This window comes from Coregonus lavaretus, assembly GCF_964263955.1.
Source record: "Coregonus lavaretus genome assembly, chromosome: 7".
NCBI lineage: Eukaryota > Metazoa > Chordata > Actinopteri > Salmoniformes > Salmonidae > Coregonus > Coregonus lavaretus.
Window position 1 is genome coordinate 25,595,511 of NC_139994.1, and position 27,111 is coordinate 25,622,621.

At 47.3% G+C, this 27,111-nt stretch overlaps 1 protein-coding gene across 1 annotated transcript; it reads left to right on the forward strand.

The window, feature by feature from the left end:
• Window positions 1-5,883: 5,883 nt before the first annotated feature.
• Window positions 5,884-26,720, forward strand: LOC311132469 (phosphatidylinositol 4-kinase beta-like; the record flags this gene model as incomplete). The annotated part of the gene is made up of 11 exons (XM_084165756.1): window positions 5,884-6,336; window positions 21,788-22,015; window positions 22,281-22,514; window positions 22,649-22,758; window positions 22,879-22,983; window positions 24,839-24,962; window positions 25,076-25,189; window positions 25,435-25,586; window positions 25,874-26,006; window positions 26,266-26,386; window positions 26,539-26,720. The coding sequence occupies 11 exons, from the start codon at window positions 5,884-5,886 to the stop codon at window positions 26,718-26,720; spliced, it is 1,956 nt and encodes a 651-aa protein (XP_084021882.1).
• Between the last annotated feature and the right edge of the window lie 391 nt (window positions 26,721-27,111).

The following is a 27,111-nucleotide window of genomic DNA, read 5'->3' on the forward strand; positions in this document are numbered from 1 at the left end:
AATAATACATCCAAAGAGGGTGGCTTTTAAGGAAAACCAGTACACCAACACACATCTTCATTAGGAGATAAAAGTAATCAGAGGCTAAAAGAAAATGGCAGACAATAGAAATCGAATGCGTATGTTACGGCTGGTTAGTGTTTTAATTACGAAGGACTCCCACAAATCTATTGTCTCTCTAAAAAACTGTAGGCTGCATATTGGTGGTCAAAGTGGTCGAAACGGTGTAGTGATCCTCGCTAATACAGTGAGCCACATTACAATTCTGACCAAGTGGGTTAAATCTGTTGGAGCGATGCGTAGGGTGTGTGCCTTTCACGCATGTAACGTGGGTTCGCTTCCCCGCCCCTTGTTTGCTACAATATTTTAGGAAAGGGACATCTTCATGACCAACAATCTTACTCTAAAAACGTTTGTGAAAAAAGTTTGGTCAGTCTGTGAAAGTTAGAAAAGGTTGGTTAGTCTGTGAAAGTTAGAAACTTCCAGCAGGAATTGACAGTCATCAGTCAAGGTGGTTGGATTATATAGCTACAGTGGTGCTATGGTTCCAAAAGTGCTGGTGATAAAATTAACATTACTGGCATACACATTTCAAAACAAAAGCCTATGATCAGGTATAGAGTTTTGGAAATGTTGTTAAACCCAACAGTCTATACTCTATAGCACAAAGTGTGATGTCCCCAATGATAAAATTGCATGTTACTCTAATTGTGAGATGTGTTACAGTTTACAATAGGCTACTTGGGTCTACTATACCTTCATCCTTTATTAAAGCATTCGGTTGCTAGCATTATCTCCACAAGCAAGGGTATCCTGGGGAAAGACAAATCTTCTCCTCCCAGTAGACTAACTGAATCAAAGCCTCTAACATTACTCCTAGATAGCCATGTAAACACGAACATCAGTGGCAGAGCTAAAGCTCATCTGAGATCTTGCATAGGCTGCTGTTTACCATAATCAGGATATTTAAGCAGGTCAACATTCACAAGGCCGCAGGGCCAGACGGATTACCAGGACGTGTACTCCGAGCATGTGCTGACCAACTGGCAAGTGTCTTCACTGACATTTTCAACATGTCCCTGACTGAGTCTGTAATACCAACATGTTTCAAGCAGACCACCATAGTCCCCGTGCCCAAGAACTCTAAGATAACCTGCCTAAATGACTACCGACCCGTAGCACTGACGTCTGTAGCCATGAAGTGCTTTGAAAGACTGGTCATGGCTCACATCAACAGCATAATCCCAGAAACCCTAGACCCACTCCAATTTGCATACCGCCCCAACAGATCCACAGATGATGCAATCTCTATCGCACTCCGCACTGCCCTTTCCCACCTGGACAAGAGGAACACCTACGTGAGAATGCTATTCATTGACTACAGCTCAGCATTCAACACCATAGTGCCCTCTAAGCTCATCACTAAGCTAAGGATCCTGGGACTAAACAACTCCCTCTGCAACTGGATCCTGGACTTCCTGACGGGCCGCCCCCAGGTGGTAAGGGTAGGTAACAACACATCTGCCACACTGATCCTCAACACGGGGGCCCCTCAGGGGTGCGTGCTCAGTCCCCTCCTGTACTCTCTGTTCACCCATGACTGCATGGCCAGGCACGACTCCAACACCATCATTAAGTTTGCCGACGACACAACAGTGGTAGGCCTGATCACCGACAACGATGAGACAGCCTATAGGGAGGAGGTCAGAGATCTGGCCGTGTGGTGCCAGGACAACAACCTCTCCCTCAACGTGACCAAGACAAAGGAGATGATTGTGGACTACAGGAAAAAAAAGAGGACTGAGCACGCCCCCATTCTCATCGACGGGGCTGTAGTGGAACAGGTTGAGAGCTTCAAGTTCCTTGGTGTCCACATCACCAACGAACTATCATGGTCCAAACACACCAAGACAGTCGTGAAGAGGGCACGACAAAGCCTATTCCCCCTCAGGAGACTAAAAAGATTTGGCATGGGTCCTCAGATCCTCAAAAAATTCTACAGCTGCACCATCGAGAGCATCCTGACTGGTTGCATCACCGCCTGGTATGGCAACTGCTTGGCCTCTGACCGCAAGGCACTACAGAGGGTAGTGCGTACGGCCCAGTACATCACTGGGGCAAAGCTCCCTGCCATCCAGGACCTCTATACCAGGCGGTGTCAGAGGAAGGCCCTCAAAATTGTCAAAGACTCCAGCCACCCTAGTCATAGACTGTTCTCTCTGCTACCGCACGGCAAGCGGTACCGGAGTGCCAAGTCTAGGTCCAAAAGACTTCTCAACAGCTTCTACCCCCAAGCCATAAGACTCCTGAACAGCTAATCATGGCTACCCGGAGTATTTGCACTGCCCCCCCCACCCCATCCTTTTTACGCTGCTGCTACTCTGTTAAGTATTTATGCATAGTCACTTTAACTCTACCCACATGTACATATTACCTCAACTACCTCAACTAGCCGGTGCCCCCGCACATTGACTCTGCAACGGTACCCCCCTGTATATATAGCCTCCCTACTGTCACTTTATTTTACTGTATATATAGCCTCCCTACTGTCACTTTATTTTACTTCTGCTCTTTTTTTCTCAACATTTTTTTGTTGTTGTTTTATTTTACTTTTTTGTTTAAAATAAATGCACTGTTGGTTAAGGGCTGTAAGTAAGCATTTCACTGTAATGTCTGCACCTGTTGTATTCGGCGCATGTGACCAATGAAATTTGATTTGATTTGATTTGATTTGATTTTTTTTTACAAACCTTGGCGATACTTTCTTTGTTCTCGATTCGGAAGAAACTTGTCTCTTATGAACATCTGTGTGCAGTTGCAGGTGGAACTCCAAAAAACAGAATATTCAGAAAAATATTAAATCCACTTTTTGTATTGAGCGATAAATACCCCTTGCATATGTGTAGATCTTTCTTTTGGTCGCACTGTGGGAAGTGCTGTCATTAAGGCTACTTCTACAAGCGGCCGCAGCCGCTTCGCATAGAAACGACTAGTTACTGCAACGGTGTTGGGAAATGTGAGATGTGCACAGCTAAAATGCCGAGGACTTTGCAAAAGGTGGATTTAATATATTTTTTGTCGAATTTTCTCTAGTTTTTGGAGTATGCTACCTGTAACTGCACACAGACGTTTATAAGAGACACATTTCTTCCTAGGTTAGGGGTCTATAATTGTAAAATAAATGTGTTTGATTGAATAACTAGCCTAATCTAACTATCGTGGTCATACATCTGGACTCTTCATCATCATCATCAACACTTTGAATTACTAAGGAATATTCCTATAGCAACTGGTTGCTAGGGGAAACGAGACACTAACATTATCCTCTTGTTGTGAGACTGAGAGGGAGGATTGGAGAAGTGCACGAGGAGGGGTGGGAAGCAGAGAAGACGGAGCATGGTTGAAATTCCACCAAATGGATAAGAAGAGGCAGACAAAGTTTGACACATTTATGTTTTCAGTGGTTGACCGACACGAATGAACGAGTAAACCTTGTTTTAGCCTAGTGAAGTATCACAAATTAATACCTCAGTATTAATTATCCACTGCACGGAATCTCCATGAGGGCACAAGTCTGCATGACGATTTTCGCGTAAAGAGAGGCAGCGCGGGAGAGCTGACTTGTCGCCTGGCAGGTATGTTCTGCTATTTTGAATAAAGCTAGCCATACAGCTAATATACGTTTTAGGCTATTATTAATTTCGTATAGCTAACTAAATAAATGAAGCTATCTAACAGCAATGCTGTTGTGGGCTTACACATGTAATAATTACAACCAGGAGCCTATAATGGAGGAAGTCAGCTTTTCAGTCAGTCCTATCATTTAAATTGAAAATAGGTTATTATAACACAAGGTAAACACACATTTACAATAATTGTTAGGTCTATGTTATTAGCCAAAAATGTACTGATACAAGTACAGAAACATTCATAGCCAGAGGCAACCTAGGCTACACTGCAATTAACACTATACTTATTATACACGCTATGTTCTACAGTGCTGATTCTAAGAACAGGGTTAATTCCCATAAAGTATTAGTATCTCTGTCTCTATCACATACATGCATGGCCAAGGAAGATAGGTTGCATAAACAGATACAAATATAGAGCGATAAGGCGCAAGGGGAAGATAATAAACAGTGAGAGGGAAAGAATTGGTGAGTACGCTCTGTCCTGGAAATGCCAGAGCACATCAGCGCCGGAGCTACATCTAGTTTGATGTAAGGAAGTAGCCTACTCGATTACCTATCCAGGGGCCTTGTATGTGATCAGACCTGTTGAAGGTGGGGTTCATGTGTGAATGTGAGTATGAAAGTGTGAGTATGTATAGCTGTAAGTATGAGAACGTATCAGTGTACCATACCCCGTTCAAAGGCACTTAAATATTTTGTCTTGCCCATTGACCCTCTGAATGGCACACATACACAATCCATGTCTCCAGGCTTTAACCTCTCCTCCCCTTCATCTACGCTGATTTGAAGTGGATTTAACAAGTGACATCAATAGGATAATAGCTTTCCCCTGGTCTGTCATGGAAAGAGCCATCAAAGATGGAGCAGAAAAAGATGGAAAATGAGAGACAGAAGTAGGAGAAGAACAAGAAGTTGGGACAAAAGAGGCATCACAAAGATATGAAGTTTAAGAAGGCCCAGAAGGATTTCATAAAGGAGAAATGGGTCAAGGTAGTCAGAAACAAGTATCTGGCTGCTTTTAAGAGTGAGAACGAGTGGGACAAACTTACACAGAAACGGATTAAAGCTGACTAGAAGAAACAGGAGGACCTCAAGACAAAGGAAGATATGAGAAAGGTGGAAACCAAAGAACACAAAGGCAGCCAGAAGAGAAGAGGCTGCAAGGGAAGAAAAACCTATGATTGGTTTTGGAAAAACTGCAATGGTCCTGCAACAAGTGGAAAATAAATATGTGTGTTTGTATGCGTGAGTAACTTCCATTTTAGTGTCCGGTTCCACTGTAACCCTTTAAGAACATTCAAAAACGTTTCCACAAGAATTAGAAAATGGAGCTTGGCAGGTAAAAACAACAGATATAAAACCAGCTGTGTACAGTATCATTACATATTGGTTGAATGAGTCAATTGTGAAATAATGAATGACATTCACCAGACAAATTAGTCATTGGACACCATGAGTTTGTTTAGATTTTCCTTTACTGACATGACAAATTAAATACAAAGCAAGAAGTGGCGACGATTAAGACTTCAAGGTGTGGTCTAGTACTGTAGTGTGTTGCTGAAATTCCCTCCCCCTGAAGCTACTTCAAAAGGGCCTGTATATCCGACCTTCGCAAAACTGCAGTAACCGCCTGAACTGACCTTTGTTCGTAAGTACTGTAAATCAAATGCCGACTTCTCATAGTTGGTTCAAGTCCCAGGTTTGCTTAAAAACCTTAGTGTAGTCAACATGATTTTCCTGTGTTTTATATATATTCCACACTGAGGTTGGAATAACAGTGAAATTCTGAAAGATTACAATGCCGTTTTTAGTGTAAGAGCCATTTTAAAAGACGCCTGAAATGTCATTCTATGGTGGTGAGACGAAATGTTGGCCTGCCTGGTGACATCACACCTCCAAACCGCTGTCAATAACAGCTAGTTTTCCCCTCCCCACTCACACCACTCCCAGACAGTCCTATCAAAATTCTTGCTTGAGAAATGTCTCTTTGCTAAGAAGCTATTAGTTTCTTTTTGACCATTTTAATTTAAAATAAATCACAGTAAGGTACTTAATTGTTACCCAGAAACTATTTTAAATTGAGATAAAACAGCTGCATTGGACCTTTAAATGGGACTCTTCTTCTCTTACTCCCATATAGTCATCTTTAACTTTAGCTCAAATTTTAACCAAACTTTTTTGCATCTCCTATATGGACGAGGATATGGGCGACGCCATCCGGCCCTACGTGGTGCACCGCTGCCGCCAGAGCATTGCCTTCTCCCTGCAGACGGCATGGCTGCTCGGCGCCTACTCCTCCGACATGCACATCTCTACCCAGCGCCACTCGCGCGGCACCAAGCTGCGCAAGCTAATCCTCTCAGACGAACTAAAGCCCCACTCAGCTTCTAAAGGTGTGGGTCCCGCCGGTGCTGCGGACGCCAGCCCTGGGCTGCGGGACGTTGCCCACATTCGACACCACCAGCGGCACACCGTGGAGCCGCCCCCGGCCCCCGACAGCCAAATCATCCCTGCCGATGCCTACCTCTCGCCTTCCAAGCGGACACATCAGCGATCCAAGTCGGACGCCACGCATTGCACAAGCCTGGGGAGTAGCCTCAGGAGAACAGCCAGCAACCCCAAGGTGGAAAGCGGCTACGATGAGGTGAGTACCTTTTTTAACATATTTTGTCATACAAAAAGAGGGAAGGGAGAGTGGGATCAGAGTTGTAGAGTATAGAATGTCTTTGTACGTTTTTAATCTTTAATAGTAGGCCTGTTGCATACATGTTCTCTTTTATAGTCCCTATGGATGATAAAGCACAGGAAACCCTGAGTAACCTGAATACCAAGTTTTTCTCCATCTGTGTGTCAGTAGTAAATGGTTGTCCTACATAACACTGTGGGATTCAGCAAGGGAAACTTGGATCAGCCATGCTGGAGTGTGCTGAGTCAGCAATACTTTTTATTATTCGCAGGTGCAGCATTTGCTTGCGACTTGCAGGCTCATCTTCCATGTCTCACAATAATATTACTTGTGCAAAAACTGTTCTGTCAAAATTGAACATTCTTTGGGAGCCCAGGAGTACGAGTTTTGGACATTGAAGAGCGTTATTCCAGCTCTTTCTATGGTCTAGCCAGACTACCCTCAGTCTAACTAATAAAGAAGGGGGTGGGGTTAGGTAGCATCTGTCCCACATCTCCAGAGTTCCCTCCCTATTGTTTTGGGCGTGCAGTGTCCTCCCTCTCCTTTTTGGCTGGACTTCTCAGCCAGTTCTATATCGTGGAGCTCCGCCCCATAGGGGAGCTCTGCTCCTAGTGGTTTACCCTCTGCCCTACGGCAGAAACAGCCTGAAGCAAAATTATGCACACACCTGCAGCCAATGGGAGCACAGGTGCCCCCTATAAGAAGGGACCCGTTCCCTCAATCTGCCTCCCATTTATCTTCAGCGACTGGACTAGAACTGAAGAAGCCAAGAAGTATTGAAGACTCAGGAAGAACTCGCCGTCGATATCCAGCCATCGACGTCTTCCAGCATGAGCACACCGGGAAATTTTCCACCCCCAAAAGCCCTTTTCAGGGCTCTATGTCGATGTACTGACATGGCGCCTACGGACCCCCACGACCTTTGCTTCGTGTGTTTGGGACCGCAGCACGCCAAGGAAGGTCTCAACGACCCCCCTAACTGCGCCTCCTGCGCCCTCCTTCCTATGAAGGGGAGGAAGCAGCGTTGGGCGTTTTTTAGGGAGGACATCCCCCTAGAGGATGTATTGTCCATTCTCGCCTCTGCTTCAGAGGCGTCTTCGGACAGTGCTGGTTCAGGGGACGACAAGGAGGAGGGCACAGAGATGGATATCCCAGTGGGACAATCCGGAGCTCTGGCGCCAACGTTCAAGACCCCCTTTCCTTTGGAGAGCGCGAGGTCTGAGGGCTCCTTGGGCGATGACGACACGGGCTCTGTTAGGTCAGAAGCCCTGTCCTTCGCGGCGGCCTCTCTGCGTTCGGACTTTCCCGAACTCATTGAGAAGGCTGCCAATCGACTGGAGATAGCGCTGCCCCCAGTTCCCCTCCCTGTGGAAGTGGATCTGATGGAGGGCGGCCCCTACTCCAAGCCAAGGAAGGCGGCTGAGCCGATGGCTCCAGCCATGCCTTCCCTTGGCAAATATGTCGAGGGCTCATGGGACTCACCTCTGGCGGCGCGTTCGCCGGCCAGAGCGTACACCCCATTCACCAGAGTGGCCGGTCATGAGTGGGCAGCGAAGGGAATCCCCAGGCTCGAAGGCGCCATGACGGCGTATCTAGTGCCGGGTTCGAGTCCCTGGGCAGCCTCCAAGAAGGCCACCCTACCGGCGCAAAAGGACAGGCTTACAGCACAGCTGGCCGAGAAGTCCTTCACGCTAGGAGCCCAGAGCGTGTCAGCGGCGAACAATATCGCCCTCCTCGCGGCCTCCCTATCCCGTCTCACAACGGGTAGGTCAGAGTTGACCGGCGAGGAAATTGAGGAGGCGTCCAGGATTTCCGGAGCCATCCTTCACCTGACACAGGCCGTGGCAATATGCGCAGGCAGAACCATGGCCACCTCGGTGGTCACAGAGCGTCACCTATGGCTATCCATGACGGCCATGAAGGAGACTGACAGGGCCTCGCTACTCAACGCTCCTGTCTCCAGCGAGGGCCTATTTGGGGTCGCTGTTAAATGGACGAGGAGAGGAAGCACCTAGCCAAGCATCTGCCGTTGGCGATGAAGGCTAGCAGAGCCCCAACTATTCCGTCCACCTCCAACGCCCCCAGTAGATCTACAGGGAGGCGACGGGCCAGGCGACAGGCGTCCACCACAGGCGGCAAGCGAGCGGGCTCGGCCCCTCCGGCGGCGACAGTGGTAGCGACGGCTCCGCCGGCGAGGGAGGTCACCGTCAAGCCGACCTGGCAGCACCAGAAGGTCTCCCAGAAGAGGCGGCACCAATGACGAGGCGAGGGGGAGAGGACGGATGACGGCTCGGCGCAAGACGCAATTGAGCCTACTCTTCCCCCCCACCCCACTGTTCAGGGCGTGGAGGGAGTGTTTTGTGATTATGTGAATAAAGAGCTGGTTCTCACTGACATTGTCAAAGAAGGACATTTCTTCCATAACACACTACAGAACACTTCACGTTCTATAATTTTCTCTCACCATCCTGAGTGTAGCTCAACCCACCAAGAGTGCGTAGTTGAGCACACTCAGGAGAGGAAAGGGAAAAAGGTAGCAAGGCGCAGCCTTAGCTCACCTGATAAGGACCTTTTACTACAGACTCCTAGGAGCTCTGTAGTAAAGGTCTCACACAGCAGGCAGCAGTCTCTGTCCCAATGTGACATGAAGACGCAGCCGCTAGCTGGGAATGACGCCTTGCTGCAGGCTAATGCCTCAGCCAGCGCAGATCAGACCCATGCGACGTTCAAGGAGGGCGGGAATACTAGAGTTACAAGTGTAACCAATGTATGGACGCCCCCAGTGTATTCAGAACGTAACAATGCCCATGGCTCTGAGTGCAGCTCACCACACATAGAGTGTGCTGCTGAGCAGCCGCATGAGACCAGTGAAGAGGTATTGTGGCACCACCTTGTGGTACCAGTCAGAGATCACACCTTTCAGACTCTGTTGAGTACTGCAGTGGATGGGTCTCATGGCAAGCAGCAGTCTCAGTCAGACAATGACATGATGACGCAATTGCTATCCGGGGAGGGCGCTCTGTCTCAGGTTAATGCCTCAGCCAGTGCAGTTCAGAACCGTGCTGCGTTCACGGAGGGCCGGATTACTGGAGTTACGGTCGTAACTAACGTATCAAGGCCCCCGATTCACTCAGAACGAGCTGATGTTTCCTCTCCCTTTCGAGGGGGGCCCGCCTTGGGCTATTCCACCAACCCAGTGTTGGGGAATAGCGGCGGCGAGGGCCATAGAGGAATACAGGTCCTTCCTACTGGACGCACCACAGCTTCGTGCGCGCCCGCTTTCTCTGCATTGCTGGCAGTGGCAACGAAGCTGTACCCTCTCACGCTGGCTAGAACAGACGTTGCAGAAGGGTTATGCCCTCCAATTCCATCGGACCCCACCCCCGTTCAGGGGAGTGGTGGAGACGGTGATGAAAACGCCGGACAAAGTAGCCGCTCTGATGTCAGAGATTACGGAACTTTTGGCGAAGGAGGCGGTCACAGTAGTTCCCCGAGAGCAAAGGAACAAAGGGCTGTATTCGCCTTATTTCCTAGTGCCCAAAAAGACGGGGGGAGTGAGGCCGATTTTGGATTTACGCATTCTCAACGAGAGCATAACCAAACGGCCCTTCCGAATGCTGACGACAAAACGTCTACTGGAATGTGTCCAGAAAGGGGACTTTTGTACAAGCATAGACCTAAAGGACGCGTACTTCCATGTGCCGATACAATCGCGTCACAGGAAGTTTCTGCGGTTCGCCTTTCAAGGGGTGGCGTACGAGTTCACGAGGATGCCATTCGGGTACGCCCTGGCACCTCGAACGTTTTCCAAATGTGTGGAGGCGGCATTGGAGCCGCTGCGTCGTCAAGGGATAAGGCTATTAGCCTACCTAGACGACCTGCTGGTTCTCGCCCCGTCAGCAGAGCTGGCGTTCACTCACACGACACAGACAGTGATTCATCTCATGCGTCTGGGGTTCGCTGTGAATTGGAAAAAGAGCGCACCCTGGCCCAGTCATCAGATTGTCTACCTGGGACTACAGCTAGACACTGTATTGATGAGGGCTCGAATATCGGACCCTCGAAGGGCAGCATTGTTGCTAGCCCTGAGGAGGTGTCGTCCGAATCACACAGTAACGGCGCTATCGATCATGTCACTTTTGGGTCTCATGTCATCAGCCCACTCTGTGGTCCCGCTGGGACTTCTGCACATGCGCAGAATACAGCGGTGGTTCGCCCAACTAAGACTAGACCCAGTGCGTCAACGTCATCGGTTGGTGGTGGTTCCTCTCTCGCTAAGAGCAGACCTGGACTATTGGAGAAACTCGAGCGTTCTCACGCACGGAGTTCCGATGGGCAAGGTGTCATCCTACATTCCAGTGTTCACAGATGCCTCTCTGACTGGATGGGGAGGGACATGTCAGTCTCAAGCGATAGGAGGTGCATGGCCTCAATCAGGTCGTCACATCAACCTCCTGGAGTTGGAAACGGTTCGACTGGTTCTGACCCACTTCGCGTCTACCCTTCGGGGTCGCGATGTGTTGGTCTGGTCAGACAACCGGACCACAGTGGCTCACATAAATCGCCAGGGAGGGGTCAGGTCTCCTGCCCTCCATCGGGCGGCAGAGGAATTGTGGCTGTGGGCTCACAAGCACCTTCGCTCGTTGAGAGCAGCACACATTCCGGCCTACTTGAACGTAGGGGCAGACCTCATGTCAAGAGGGGGTCCTCGAGACGACGAGTGGTGTCTGCACCCGAACATTGTTCTACGAATTTGGGAACAATTCGGGAGAGCCGAGGTGGATCTGTTCGCGTCACGCGTGAACGCGCAGTGTCCCCTATGGTTCTCTCTGAGGGAACAGGACGAGCCACCACTGGGAAGAGACGCATTCGCGCACTACCCGTGGCCGAAAGTTCTCCTGTATGCATTCCCTCCACTGTCTTGCATTCTCCCACTGCTAGCCAGGGTGAGGTCAGAGGAGCTGTCAGTGATACTGATAGCGCCCGATCGCCCGGGGGCTCCGTGGTTTGCGGAGATGAGTCAGATGTTGATTGCGCCACCTTGGCCAATTCCACATCGACGAGACGCGTTGACCCAGGCGGGAGGCTCGATAGGGCAGTGGCCCATAATCGGCCAACCACTGAAGGCTTGGTTCCTGAATTGGACAGGTTGAGGCGCCGTGGGTTATCTGATGCAGTGATCAGAACCATACAAGGCGCACGAGCCAGTTCCACTTCTAGGATGTATACCAGCAGATGGAACGTTTTCTCACGATGGTGTGACACACAGGATGTAGACCCCATGAACTGTCAGGTGGAGAGTGTGCTCTCATTCCTGCAGTTTATGTTTGATAAGCAGAAATCGCCCTCCACCATTCGGGTGTTTGCAGCGGCAATTTCAGCTGGTCATGAAGGGTTTAATGGAAAAAACGTGTTCAGTCACCCATTAGTGAAACGTTTCTTATTGGGGACAAAGCGGCTTAGGCCAATGCCTAGAGCTACGCTGCCCCAGTGGGATTTGGCTTTGGTTCTCGAAGCGTTATGTAAGTCGCCGTTCGAGCCACTGAATCAAATACCCCTCAAGATGCTGTCTATCAAGACGGCGCTGTTGCTCGCCTTGACTACCGCTAAGCGAGTCAGTGATTTGTGTGCACTGTCGACGAGACCCGACTGCCTTGCCATCAATGGCGATCTGAGCAGAGCGGTGTTACGTCCTAACCCGGCATTTGTGCCGAAGGTTATTAACAGTGCATATAGATCACAGATCGTGGAATTGTGGGCTTTTTATCCCCCTCCCCATGGGGAGAGGAGTGAGGAAAAGCTTCATTGTCTGTGCCCAGTACGCGCTTTGGCGTGTTACGTTGAGCGCACAGCAGCGGTTAGGTCATCGCCTCAGCTGTTTGTGTGTCACGGTGCGGCTGCATTAGGTAGACCACTTTCAAAACAGCGATTGTCTCATTGGCTTTGTGAAGGTATTGAGACAGCGTACGAGGTGGCGGGGCGACAACCACCTCAGGGTATCAGAGCTCATTCCACTCGTGGAGTAGCAGCTTCTACTGCCCTCTTCAGAGGAACAGAGGTAGAGGATATTTGTAGAGCAGCGTCATGGTCGACGCCGTCTCCTTTTATCCGTTTCTATCTGTTAGATATGTCTTCTAACTCTTTGGCTCGATCTGTACTCAGTGTGGCTGAGGGAAGATCTTGAGCAAAATAGAGAGGAAAAAGCAGGATTGTGACCATGTTCATAGGGGCCGCTTTTGTTAGAAGGACATATTATGGACAGACATGTTTTTTAACTCTTTGGCTCGGTCGGCTTTCAGCAGAGCTGAAAGGCGATTTTGAGCTAGGAAGAGAGGACAAAGCAGGACCATGGACTGGTTCCAATCAGGTCCGCTTTGGTTAGGAAAACATGGTTGTTGAGGATAGGCTTTTTAACTCTCAAGGCTCGATTGCACTCAGCATAGCTGAAGGAGAATCTTGAGCGGGAGGAGAGAGAAGCAGGACGATGGACAGGTCTCTATCAGGTCCGCTTTGGATGGAAAGCATATCTTGTGGCATGTCTCCTGACTGACAGGGTCAGTATGGTAGAGACATGTATTGAATTGACAGAATGTGAGGTCATCTATCTGAGGTTCAGTTTAGTATGACTGGTATATTTTGTTCCTGCCTACTAATCTCTGGGTTCCATTGAGTGAGTAAGGCGGTTTATTGGACACATAATGTAGAATGACATTTTATGTCATTCCATTAGTGGACGATAGTGTTGTCACAGAATATTGAGGCACGGCTATCTGCTAGTACAGATTAGCATGGCTTCTATTCTGATGATCTGCCCACTAGTCATTGGCATTGCCATTGAGCTAGATGGGGCGGGTCTATAACCGATGACGCGGTATATTGTGACGCCCGGATGGGTTTTTAGTTGCAGTACTGCGGGAATTGGTTGCAGCCATTGCTAGGCTTGACCTTTTTTCATTTTTTTATGGGAAGTGTCAGGCTCGGCAGGGAGTACATTTTGGAGCGTTTCGCTCCGCCTTAAACCACTAGGAGCAGAGCTCCCCTATGGGGCGGAGCTCCACGATATAGAACGATTAGTTACCGGAGTGTAACTCCAGTTCTATGAGTGGAGCGGAGCCCCATAGGACTTAAGGCCCTGCCGACCCTCTCTAGTCTCGCTGAAGATAAATATCTCGGAAGGCAGATTGAGGGAACGGGTCCCTTCTTATAGGGGGCACCTGTGCTCCCATTGGCTGCAGGTGTGTGCATAATTTTGCTTCAGGCTGTTTCTGCCGTAGGGCAGAGGGTAAACCACTAGGAGCAGAGCTCCCCTATGGGGCTCCGCTCCACTCATAGAACTGGAGTTACACTCCGGTAACTAATCGATTGCTCTGCAGCTGGTGTCAGAGTGAGGTTGAGGGTGGGTCCCTCTCGAATGGAGAGCTTGGTGAAAAAATTGGTCACTTTCTATCATTGCAGACATTAGATTGTTTAGCAGATGCTATTGTGAGCATGTTTGTGTTGGGGCAGGATTTGTGTCAGTGTTGACGAGCGATATGGTTCTGGTGGAAGTTTTCTGCTTCCTCTTGTCTGGCCTTTCTCTCGGTCTCACTGATTGTCTGGCTTGCAACCTTCTGTCAGCCCTCTCTCTCTCTCATCAGGGGATCAGTTATTTTATGAGAAATCAAATTGGGTAGTTTTAGATGGGACAAGGTCCTGAACTATAGCAGAAAGATGGTCCCTCTCCCCTCGTTCAGCGCTTTCTTGGACTCTCCCAGGCATCTTGCTGTGTTATGCATTTTCTCCCTACTACCAATGTTTCCTCTCACCTCTAGTCTCTCTCTCACCTCTCTCTATTCTGTTTTTTTGTGCCTGTTTTTGTCATCCTTTTTAAAAATCCTCTACCCATCCCTCTCTCAGCTAATCTCCTCTCCTTCTCTTTCGCTCTCCCTCACTCTGTTTTCCTCCCCTCCCTTCCCCACGTATGCCTGCATCAAACCTCCCTGCTGATGTTGTTGTGGCCAGTGATCCCTGTTTAATCTGTGTCTGTGCTGCAAAGAATCCTGTAGGGCAGGTGGAGCACATTAACAATCCACAGAATGCAACCAACAGCCCAAAGGAGTTCAAGGGCACTTTGCTTTATTGACTTTGCTCTTTAGGATGTATTAGCAAAGATGGGCAGAAACTGCTTCTCCAATAGAAATCCCCGATCACGCTTGTAGGTGATGTTTTGGCAACGTTAGCTAGCTAAGCTCATGTGCAGAAACACATCGTCGGGTTTAACGGTCGTGCAGGCCGTCAAATCAAAGGCACATAGATTCAAGCTAGGCTTAAGTAGCGGAAACTGTCATTACTACAACCTCATGAAAGTGACAGGTTTTTATTTTCAACAAAAACAACTTTATATCAACGTTTTTGTCAAATAAAAACCTGTCACTTTCATGAGGTTGTAGTAATGACAGTTTCCGCTACTTTAGCCTAGCTTGAATCTGTGTTGCATTTAGATTTCGAGAAACTTAACAACTAAGAATACATTTTTCACTTCTCCCATTAACTTACCAAACCCTGGTCTGGTCTGCTGAGTCTGCTTCGCAAGCATTATGGGAAGTCTCGCGTGTTGCGCCTCTGGGTTTAGAAACTCTGTGGTATTAGTACACAGTGATCACTAGTTGGATGCCAAGCAGTCCATTTTGCTTTGATAATAAATACTGTACTGATAGTCCTTATTGATAAGGCTTCACACGCCATCTTGTTAGTCCTGGTTATTGGCCTAAGGACTGACCTGACTAATTTTGTTTTGATCTTTTTACTTGGCCTCTGGCTGGATTGCAACAGTGAGGAAAAACCAAGAGGCACCAATCACAGTGAAGAGGAAGAAGAATGCTGTGAAATATGTCCACAATTTTGAGCCGCGCTGTAATGTGAGTGGGACCACCCCCGCAGTGCAGATTGGGTGGGTGTTGCATTACAGCCCTTTTTTGTTTACAGTCTGGGCTCAGCTGTCAGTGCCCAGGTATGCCCTCTCCGCCACAATACTTCCCTCTTCCTGCCCACCTCGCGTCGTCTTGGCAACATAGCCGCCGGGCTGGGGCACTGTGGTGGATTCAGATAGTACCATTTCCCCCCCAGAGTGGGATTCAATGTAAACATACATGAGGGGTTTAACTACAGATGCAGCTGTCGCTTTACACAAATTATTTCTGTTTCTATATACACTACCGTTCAAAAGTTTGGGGTCACTTAGAAATGTCCTTGTTTTTGAAAGAAAAGCATTTTCTTTGTCCATTTTTAAAATAACATCAAATTGATCAGAAATACAGTGTAGACATTGTTAATGTTGTAGCTGGAAATGGCAGATTTTTAATGGAATATCTACATAGGCGTACAGAGGCCAATTATCAGCAACCATCTGTCCTGTGTTCCAATGGCACGTTGTGTTTGCTAATCCAAGTTTATCATTTTAAAAGGCTAATTGATCATTAGAAAACCCTTTTGCAATTATGTTAGCACAGCTGAAAACTGTTGTGCTGATTTTAAAGGAGCAATAAAACTGGCCTTCTTGAGACTAGTTGAGTATCTGGAGCATCAGCAATTGTGGGTTCGATTACAGGCTCAAAATGGCCAGAAACAAACAACTTTCTTCTGAAACTCGTCAGTCTATTCTTGTTCTGAGAACTGAAGGCTATTCCATGCGAGAAATGCCAAGAAACTGAAGATCTTGTACAACGCTGTGTACTACTCCCTTCACAGAACAGCGCTCTAACCAGAATAGAAAGCGCGTATTACACTGTATTTCTGATCAATTTGATGTTATTTTAATGGACGAAAAATTGCTTTTCTTTTGAAAACAAGGACATTTCTAAGTGACCCCAAACTTTTGAACAGTAGTGTGTGTGTGTGTGTATATATATGTGTGTGTATATATATGTCAGAATTACATGGCCAGTATTGAATAGAGGAGAATCCTAGCAAATTCTGAGCGTTTGAGAGACTGTTTTACAACCGGAGTATGCAATATTGGTTTCATCAACACACCTGTATCAACTGCATGTCGGCCATTTGCGGTTATACGTGAGTGCCGGTGGAAAGTTTATCTGGATATAGGACATCTGACATGACAATGACATTAATACATGCTAATAGTTAACTAGCGAGAACCAGCCACTCACTATGTTTTGAAATGGCTATCTAGTTAGTCTATAGGCGATATCATTATTTTACCTGCTGCGCAATGTCTCTCAACCCCTCTCTCCTCTGGCAACTACCCACTTGAACACATGCAGGTGATGGACACACCATGACTTTTCCAAGATTTTCATTGCTGACCAAAAATTGGCTATAACTGGGTAAATAGCTCACTAACTAGCAATCAATATCAACATGTTCACGTGGAGCTAGTCTCGCTTTGATCTCAAAAACACATATTGCGACTGCATGATTGAAAGACCACTCGTGCCTGTAGGCCTACAATAACAGAGGACACTTTGATCAAATTCTGATTGGGGTAGCATAATTGTTTGATTTTTAGCGTGATTTATTATTTTTTACTTATCCGTTCGGTCAAGCATCAATGTCGGGCCCAGCATTATTCACTTGAACATAAAGACGTTCGGTGGCAGGCAAATGCCTCAACATTGATTTGACTGCTGTAAAATCAGTTGTAGGTCTTTAGACTGACTTCCTCATCAGATAGGCTAGTACAGAGGAGCTATGCGTTGTCACCCGATTTTAGCTCCGCCCTTACAAAATGGTATTCTAACACGTCGCCCTGTGTTCAACAATCACCTGGACAACAAGTGCAAAGGACGTCTGCTCTACTGCTGACGTACATGCACACAGAGAAAATGCATTTCTGCCACACCTTGTTGTGTTCTGCAGGTAACCCAAGCCTCAGGCTCGGTCTCCCTGTCGACTCTATCCCCAAGGCAGTTGTCATCAGCAACGTGTACTTTGGTTACATGTCTATTGGGTGAGCAGTTACTGTCTATACAGGTACATTCCGGAAAGTATCCTACAGCTAATTGCTCATTTTAGGCTAGACTCCTGAAATGCATTACATATTTGAAAATCTAATCAGCATGAGAATTACATTTTCAGTTATTTGGATCCAGTTGCGGTCAAATACACAATATAGACAAAAGTATGTGGACACCCCTTCAAATTAGTGGATTTGGCTATTTCAGCCACACCTGTTGCTGACAGGTGTATAAAATCGAGCACAGCCATGTGATCTCCATAGACAAACCATGGCAGTAGAATGACCTTACTGAAGAGCTCAGTGACTTTCAACGTGGCACCGTCATAGGATGCCACCTTTCCAACAAGTCAGTTTGTCAAATTCCTGCCCTGCTAGAGCTTCCCCGGTAAACTGTAAGTACTGTTATTGTGAAGTGGAAACGTCTAGGAGCAACAACGGCTCAGCCGCAAAGTGGTAGGCCACACAAGCTCACTGAACGAGACCGGCGAGTGCTGAAGCGCATGGCGCATAAAAATAGTCTGTCTTCGGGTTCCAAACTGCCTCTGGAAGCAACGTGAAGTGGGTTCCCATGGCCGAGCAGCTGCACACAAGCCTAAGATCACCATCCGCAATGCCAAGTGTCGGCTGGAGTGGTGTAAAGCTCACCGCCATTGGACTCTGGAGCAGTGGAAACGCGTTCTCTGGAGTGATGAATCATGCTTCACCATTTGGCAGTCCGACGGACTAATCTAGGTTTGGCGGATGCCAGGAGAACGCTACCTGCCCAAATGCATAGTGCCAACTGTAAAGTTTGGTGGAGGATGAATAATGGTCTGGGGCTGTTTTTCAATGTTCGGGCTAAGCCCTTAAGTTCCAGTGAAGGGAAATCTTAACGCTACAGCATACAATGACATTCTAGACGATTCTGTGCTTCCAACTTTGTGGCAACAGTTTGGGGAAGGCCCTTTCCTGTTTCAGCATGACAATGCCCCTGTGCACAAAGCGAGGTCTGTACAGAAATGGTTTGTTGAGATCGGTGTGGAAGAACTTGACTGGCCTGCACAGAGCCCTGTCCTCAACCCCATCGAACACCTTTGGGATGAATTGGAACGCTGACTGCGAGCCAGGCCTAATCGCCCAACATCAGTGCCCGACCTCACGAATGCTCTTGTGGTTGAGTAGAAGCAAGTACCCGCAGCAATGTTCCAACATCTTCCAACATGCCCACGATTTTGTAATGAGATATTTGACAAGCAGGTGTCTACATACTTTTGGTAATGTAGTGTATATTGTCACCCTTGCACTTTACAATGGAGTGCAATAGAGCAGAAGACTCGTTTGCTACAACACCTTGCTTGTTTCAGCAAGGAGCAAAGTTTCATCATGTTGTTGAGTCCATGAACAGTTGTTCCACAAAAAAAAAGATGGGTTATTTTATTCTTGTGCCGGCTTCATCCATAACCGAGTGGCGCAGTGGTCTAAGGCACTGCATCTCAGTGCTTGAGGCGTCACTACAGACCCCCTGGTTCGATTCCAGGCTGTATCACAACTTGCTGTGATTGGGAGTCCCATAGGGCGGCGCAGAATTGGCCCAGCGTCATCTGGGTTTGGCTGGTGTAGGCTGTCCATTGTAAATAAGAATATGTTCTTAACTGACTTGCCTAGTTAAATAAAGGTAAAAAAAATGTGTATACGGTAAATGTGCCAGCCCTAACAGGACTCGACTCTATATGATAGAGCAGATATCCACTCTACCTTTTCAAATCTATGAATTACATTTTGGGAAGTGTTACCCAGCCACTTTATTTGATTGGAACACCAATTATTTTGCCTCGTTAAGCATGGGTCCAGAATCAGTTGTTTTGAATAGGGAAATCCAATCCCAGTAACACTCGGGGACCCTTCCTCAACAGAACGTCCTGTCCACTCTGGAAGTAATGTCAGGAAGTCATGACGTTTGGTCATGATCCAGAAAATACACTTCTTCACAGGAAAGGCATTTTGACATTTGACTACAAAAGTAGAATGCTAAGGAAGCTGCTTGGTTTGCCTGTCAACACAAAAAGACCAAGGAAATGCTATGAAATACAGGTTCCTCGTCCTGGAAAATCTGTGGTTTTGAATAGGCCTAACTAGGGCTGTGGCGGTCATGAAATTTTGGCAGGCGGTAATTGTCATGCAAATGACTGCCGGTCTCACGGTAATTGACCGTTAATTATACATAAACATGTTTAGCGCGCTTTTGGAACATCTACATTTTAAAAAGTCAAAGTACATTTTTAATATAGCCATCACAATAAAATCCATTATTGATTTAGTTGTGATAGGCTTATAAACCAGGGAATGTCTTAGAAATCAAAACATAAAGGGCTGCATGATGCAACTCTATATATTGATGATTTGGAGAGGGGGAGATCTAATCAATGGAAGATGGAATTAAAAGTGAAATGAGAGGCTACAACGACCAAAAGCCAACGGGTATGCTGCTATTTACGCTATAGTCTGAGTGGAGTTATGTGTAGGCTAACGGTAGGACGGTGAAAAGCGCAGTAATGTTATGGCTAGGCTCAATTAGCCGAGTTAGCTAGCTTCTCTCAGTTTGATACAGTCAAGACAGGTACTGAATAATCGGATTGGATGATAAATAACTAGCAAGAAGTTAACAGTGGTTGCGGTCTCTCTCTCAGGCTCATGGTGCTTACTCATACATTCACACACACACCGAACGGCCTCCACTCCCTAACAGCCTCGCTCTCGCTCTCTCCCCTCCCATGGGTCCGGTTGAATAAAGTAGCAAAACAATTGGCTTTTCTGCTGCTTCCCTCACTCGGATCAGACCAGTTGTCCTTTCGGGAGAGGTTTTAAAAATGTATGCATATTGGGTCCGGGGCTTTCCCGTGTCCATTTCGGAACAGGAACTGTAACTCCCATAATTATTTGTCCTCATCATTCAGATTATTCAAATTAAATCATGATGTGATTAGAGGGACAATAGAGCACTGAGTTCCAGGCCATTAGCAAGTTTGGTAGGCTATCCATCAGCACCGTTCATTTGCGCAGTTTTGGATTGGGAGTACCTTTACCAACGGGAATTTAACTGCGGTCACGACTCGTGACTGGCGGTAATAAGGTCACCGCAACAGCCCTAGCCCTAATCTGTGTGTCAACGCCACCTCTAGGCTCTGTTTCAATGTCCACACCAACTAGCACATGTATGCATTGGGCATGATTTCTTTGTGGTATAAAAGTATGGACATTGGCATGTAGTGCAATGGTCTCAACCCCTTGGGTTGTTTTTCTCTCTGTAATCGGATAACTTGCTTCATGTTTTTGAAAAATGCTTCTGGGAGTTTTGGAATGGGGAGACTCAGCTAAATGTAAAGACACCTGGAGTAACCTTTACTGAAGGAGAGTCAGTCAAAGTCAGTCATAATTACACACGTTTACACATTTTACATGGTAGTCCTAAGCAACATACGCCACTGGCAGTAGTTCATGTGGCAAAAATTGGCCTACCTGGTATTAAAGGTAGACTCAGTGGGATGACGTAGATGCAGAAAGTAAACAGCATAGTGGGTCAATTTCCACAACAACTAAGAGCGTTGAAGTGCGAGGCTCAACTTCTCCGCTGTTTTGGTCCCTTGGCTACCATGCTGTAACAGTGCGACTGTGTGAGCAAAGTATTTTATCTCGCTCATCTCAATATCTGCGGTGCTGCTCGTGGCAACATACATTTCACTGAGTCTACCTTTAACTAAGAACTAACAAATTAACCTTTTTTTCTTTTTTAAGTATTTTAACAAAAATGTTAACTGTCCCATATGTTAGCCTACTTAATTGGAACTTGTTTCCATAACAAAACAAAATGTAAGTACTTTTTTTATATAGTAACCTTATGATTGAGATGTTATCTAATTTCAAAGTAGCCTTAATGGTGGACTGTAGAACAAAGGACTTCCTAGATTTGTACTTTGACCTACTATAATGGTATTGAATATTGCTCATACTTTAAATATGAAGATATTGGACACCATAAGTTGACTAAACATCTCCAAGGCCCAAGAGCTTGTCTGGTATCTGGGTTTCGCTCAAGTCTCTCATTTTAACCATTGTGGTACTGATCTCTGGTGCTGGAATGTGGTACTGCAATGGGTTGACAGAATTTAATTTATTTGCTTCTTTCTCCCTGTGCCCATGCATTCTTAGTCTTATACCTCCCCTTGGTTTTCTCTTCAGATTCCGCTCCTAAAACATCCTTCTTTCAATTCCCATCATACCCATCTTCCTCCCTCCTTTCTCAGCCTCTTTTTTTTTTGTGTGTGTGTAGTCATTCATGGAAGGACCCTAAAAAAAAGATGTGCCACTTGTTATTTGCTGTAGCTTGTTGTAAATGTCTTCAGAACACAAAAATACATCTGTCTTGATCTAGATTCTAACCAGCTCTCCTCCTCCTAACCTCGCTCCTCCTCTCTGTAGCCGTTGCGCCTGACGCTGCAGAGGGAGTTCATCAAGTCTCTGATGGGCATCGGAAAGCGGCTGGCCACGCTGCCCACCAAGGAGCAGAAGACCTGGCAGCTCATCTCAGAGCTGTCACAGCTCAACCACAAGCTGCCAGCCCGCGTCTGGCTGCCCACTGCAGCCTTCGACCACCACGTGGTGCGCGTGCCCCACACACAGGCCGTGGTGCTCAACTCCAAAGATAAGGTGAGGCAACTTGTTGTAATACACATGTATAAGGAGGTACACACACACACACAACAGGCTCCAAAAACAAGGTGACCAGAATGCCTAGTAGTTTGACACGATTAATTAGTTAACTCATTTGTTAGTTTATTCATTTCCTGAGGAGCCTGGAGTTTAGATGGAGTGGGCCCCAATGCTCTTTGTCAATGGGACTTCCTGCATAAATGTACCTTACAAAAATAGGTCTAGAACTCCAGTGACCTCTTCATTCTCCCCTTCCTCTCAGGCCCCGTACATCATCTACGTGGAGGTGCTGGAGTGCGAGAGGTTCGAGACGTCCGGCATTCCCCTGCGCATCCCGGAGACATGCATCCGCAGCGCCCGCTCTGTGGACAACCTCCTCCCGGAGTGCGTTGGCATCACAGCCGAGCAGCGCGCCGACAGTTTCTCCACCGTGCCCAACTACGACAACGACGACGAGGCCTGGGCCGTGGATGACATCGGCAAGTTGGAAGTGGAGGTGGGTACCCATGGCAACCACATGGTGGCACCGTCTGACTTTAAGTCACATTTTGATGACTAGGTTGTTGGGGAAGGAGGAGGTGAATCAGATTTGAATGTACTTTTAACTCTGGGGTCCTTCTATGGTTCCAGCTCCCAGAAGGCCACACCAGTAGCAGTGACAACATCTCCCAGTTCTCTGTGGACAGCATCACCAGCACGGAGAGCAAGGAGCCTGTCTTCATCGCCGCTGGCGACATCAGGTACAGGGTCACTGCCTGACAGAATTGCCCTGCTAGCTTGTAGTTTGTCTTTAAGACTTTCTTGTTATAGAGTTTTGGTCTGGATAGCTGTTTTACAACCGCATGTTTCTTTTGTCTTAGGCGACGTCTATCAGAGAACCTGGCCCACACCCCCACAACGTTCCGGAAAGATCCGGAGGACCCGTCCACTGTGGCGCTCAAGGAGCCCTGGCAGGAGAAAGTCAGGTGGGTGATTGGTACATAGAAATATACACTGCTCAAAAAAATTAAAATAACACATCCTAGATCTGAATGAATGAAATAATCTTATTCAATACTTTTTTCTTTACATAGTTGAATGTGCTGACATCAAAATCACACAAAAATTATCAATGGAAATCAAATGTATCAACCCATGGAGGTCTGGATTTTGAGTCACCACACTAAAATAACACATCCTAGATCTGAATGAATGAAATAATCTTATTAAATACTTTTTTCTTTACATAGTTGAATGTGCTGACAACAAAATCACACAAAAATGATCAATGGAAATCAAATGTATCAACCCATGGAGGTCTGGATTTGGAGTCAAAATTAAAGTGGAAAACCACACTACAGGCTGATCCATCTTTGATGTCATGTCCTTAAAACAAGTCAAAATGAGGCTCAGTAGTGTGTGTGTGTGGCCTCCACGTGCCTGTATGTCCTCCCTACAACGCCTGGGCATGCTCCTGATGAGGTGGCGGATGGTCTCCTGAGGGATCTCCTCCCAGACCTGGACTAAAGCATCCGCCAACTCCTGGACAGTCTGTGGTACAACGTGGTGTTGGTGGATGGAGCGAGACATGATGTCCCAGATGTGCTCAATTGGATTCAGGTCTGGGGAACGGGCGGGCCAGTCCATAGCATCAATGCCTTCCTCTTGCAGGAACTGCTGACACACTCCAGCCACATGAGGTCCTAGCATTGTCTTGCATTAGGAGGAACCCAGGGCCAGCATTTGGTCTCACAAGGGGTCTGAGGATCTCATCTCGGTACCTAATGGCAGTCAGGCTACCTCTGGCGAGCACATGGAGGGCTGTGCGGCCCCCCAAAGAAATGCCACCCCACACCATGACTGACCCACCGCCAAACCGGTCATGCTGGAGGATGTTGCAGACAGCAGAACGTTCTCCACGGCGTCTCCAGACTCTGTCACGTGCTCAGTGTGAACCTGCTTTCATCTGTGAAGAGCACAGGGCGCCAGTGGCGAATTTGCCAATCTTGGTGTTCTCTGGCAAATGCCAAACGTCCTGCACGGTGTTGGGCTGTAAGCACAACCCCCACCTGTGGACGTCGGGCCCTCATACCACCCTCATGGAGTCTGTTTCTGACCGTTTGAGCAGAGACATGCACATTTGTGGCTTGCTGGAGGTCATTTTGCAGGGCTCTGGCAGTGCTCCTCCTGCTCCTCCTTGCACAAAGGCAAAGGTAGCGGTCCTGCTGCTGGGTTGTTGCCCTCCTACAGCCTCCTCCACGTCTCCTGATGTACTGGCCTGTCTCCTGGTAGCGCCTCCATGCTCTGGACACTACGTTGACAGACACAGCAAACCTTCTTGCCACAGCTCGCATTGATGTGCCATCCTGGATGAGCTGCACTACCTGAGCCACTTGTGTGGGTTGTAGACTCCGTCTCATGCTACCACTACCAAAACATCAGCCAGGAAGCATAGGAACTGAGAAGTGGTCTGTGGTCACCACCTGCAGAACCACTCCTTTATTGGGGGTGTCTTGCTAATTGCCTATAATTTCCACCTGTTGTCTATTCCATTTGCACAACAGCATGTGAAATATATTGTCAATCAGTGTTGCTTCCTAAGTGGACAGTTTGATTTCACAGAAGTGTGATTGACTTGGAGTTACATTGTGTTGTTTAAGTGTTCCCTTTTATTTTTTTGAGCAGTGTAATTACTAGAAGAGACAAAATGGATGGGCATACACAATCCCCCACCCGAGGATACATGTCTGTCCCACTTAGTGCAGCGAAGACAACACATTGTGGCATTGTAAAGTCATTTGCTGTGTCTCACTATTTCTTTCCGCTCTCTCCATCCCTCAGGCGGATAAGGGAGGGCTCCCCTTACGGTCACCTGCCAAACTGGCGGCTGCTGTCGGTCATCGTGAAGTGTGGGGACGACCTGAGGCAAGAGCTACTGGCCTTCCAGGTGCTCAGCCAGCTACAGGTACTTGACTCTCCACAGTAGAGTCCCATTCCACAGAAATGCTCTGAATTATTTATTCTTATTAGCATTCATTCAATCACTAATTCGCTCCACTACTCCCCATTCCTCTCCAGTCCATCTGGGAGCAGGAGCACGTCCCCCTGTGGATCAAGCCCTATAAGATCCTGGTGATGTCATCGGACAGCGGGATGATCGAGCCCGTGCTGAACGCTGTCTCTCTGCACCAGGTGAGCAGAGAAAATGAGATGGACCCAATTGTGCACTTGAAATCTCATTACAAAGTTGCCTAACAATAACTTCAAGCCGAGTTGTTTAGCTATGTAATCCAGTAACTCTTGGGATGAAAGATTTTGATAATCTAAGTAATTTCGTGTCAGTTGCTAATTCTAATGGAATGCCGTGTCGGTAGCTTTTTCTAATGGAATACTGTGTCTGTTGCTATTTCATACAAAATGCTGTTTCTGTGCTCCAGGTGAGGAAGCAGAGCCAGCTGTCTCTGCTGGACTACTTCCTGCAGGAGCACGGCAGCTACACCACCGAGGCCTTCCTCACCGCCCAGTGCAACTTTGTGGAGAGCTGCGCCGGCTACAGTCTCATCTGCTACCTGCTGCAGGTTAAAGACAGGTGGGCAGCCCTCCCTTTTCACCCCTCTTCAGTGTCACTCGTTACATTACTCACATGTTCCATTTCCCCTCTTAGCTTCCTTTGTCTTTGAGCCTGTTTGGCTACATTTACACAGGCTGCACAATTCTGATCTTTTGCCAATAATTGGGCAGAAGGTCAGAATTGGCCTGCCTGTGTAAACACAGTTTTTGTGGTCTGATATCAACTACCACATCCCACCCTCTCCTCTATTCCTATACCCTTTACTCAGTTCCCCTATCCCTCATCTCCTTTCTGTCTTTCTCCAGACACAATGGAAACATCCTCCTGGACTCAGAGGGCCACATAATCCACATTGACTTTGGCTTCATCCTGTCCAGCTCGCCCAGGAACCTGGGCTTTGAGACCTCCGCTTTTAAGCTCTCCAGCGAATTTGTGGATGTGAGTCAAATGAATTATACTGCATGCGAATTTGCATTGTCATATAAGTGTAAACTGGAGAACACTGTGGAATTGATCATACAACTAGCTGCCTAACAATCTAGCTAGAAACCTCACAAAATGTTCACTGCATAAATGCATACATTTGTTAGTGTTCAAAGATGCTATTAGCGAGTTTGCTGGTTAGCTGCAGTAGCCTGCATAACCTGTTGGTTTTTTATGTGTAAAGACTAACCTCTGTTGTCTGTGGTTCTCTCAGGTGATGGGAGGCCTGGATGGAGACATGTTCAACTACTACAAGATGCTGATGCTCCAGGGCCTGATAGCTGCTCGCAAACACATGGAGAAGGTGGTCCAAATAGTGGAGATCATGCAGCAAGGTACTGTTAGCTAAAACGGTATATTAGCATGACCAGTGTGTTGTGGTGTTTTTCCATAAACATTATCTATCTGCCCAGTTTCTCTGTTGTCTTGGGATTGCAACTCCTCTGACTCCCTCTCCCTGGGTCTCCCCTCTCTCCTCCCCCACCAGGCTCTCACCTACCCTGCTTCCATGGCTCCAGCACCATCCGCTACCTGAAGGAACGTTTCCACATGAGCCTGACGGAGGAGCAGCTACAGGTGCTGGTGGAGCAGATGGTGGATGGCTCCATGCGCTCCATCACCACCAAGCTTTACGACGGCTTCCAGTACTTCACCAACGGCATCATGTGAACAGTTCGACACCAAACTCTACTACATGGGACAACCACATGGGAGAGCAAGCAAACATACATATAAAGATGGTGGTGAACATGTGCATATGGACTCACGCATGTGTGCTTGCCATAGCAGCACATTTAGGAAAATGGACTTGTGTATAGACTAGTGCTACAGGACCTGTTTGCAAACTCGGTATGTTCTTTGTCTTAGACGGACCACTGTTTACCCCCTCCTTGTTTTGGCCTTGTGGAGGGGGAGTCCGCACCTCCTCTCCCTCTTGTCCTCCTATCCATAGGACATTTACCGCATTGACTGTTCTAAAACGAGGCATAACGCACAGTTCAAATCACACACGAAAAGGATAAGTATCAATATCGGAGAAGGTACTTCATTGAAAAGGGGG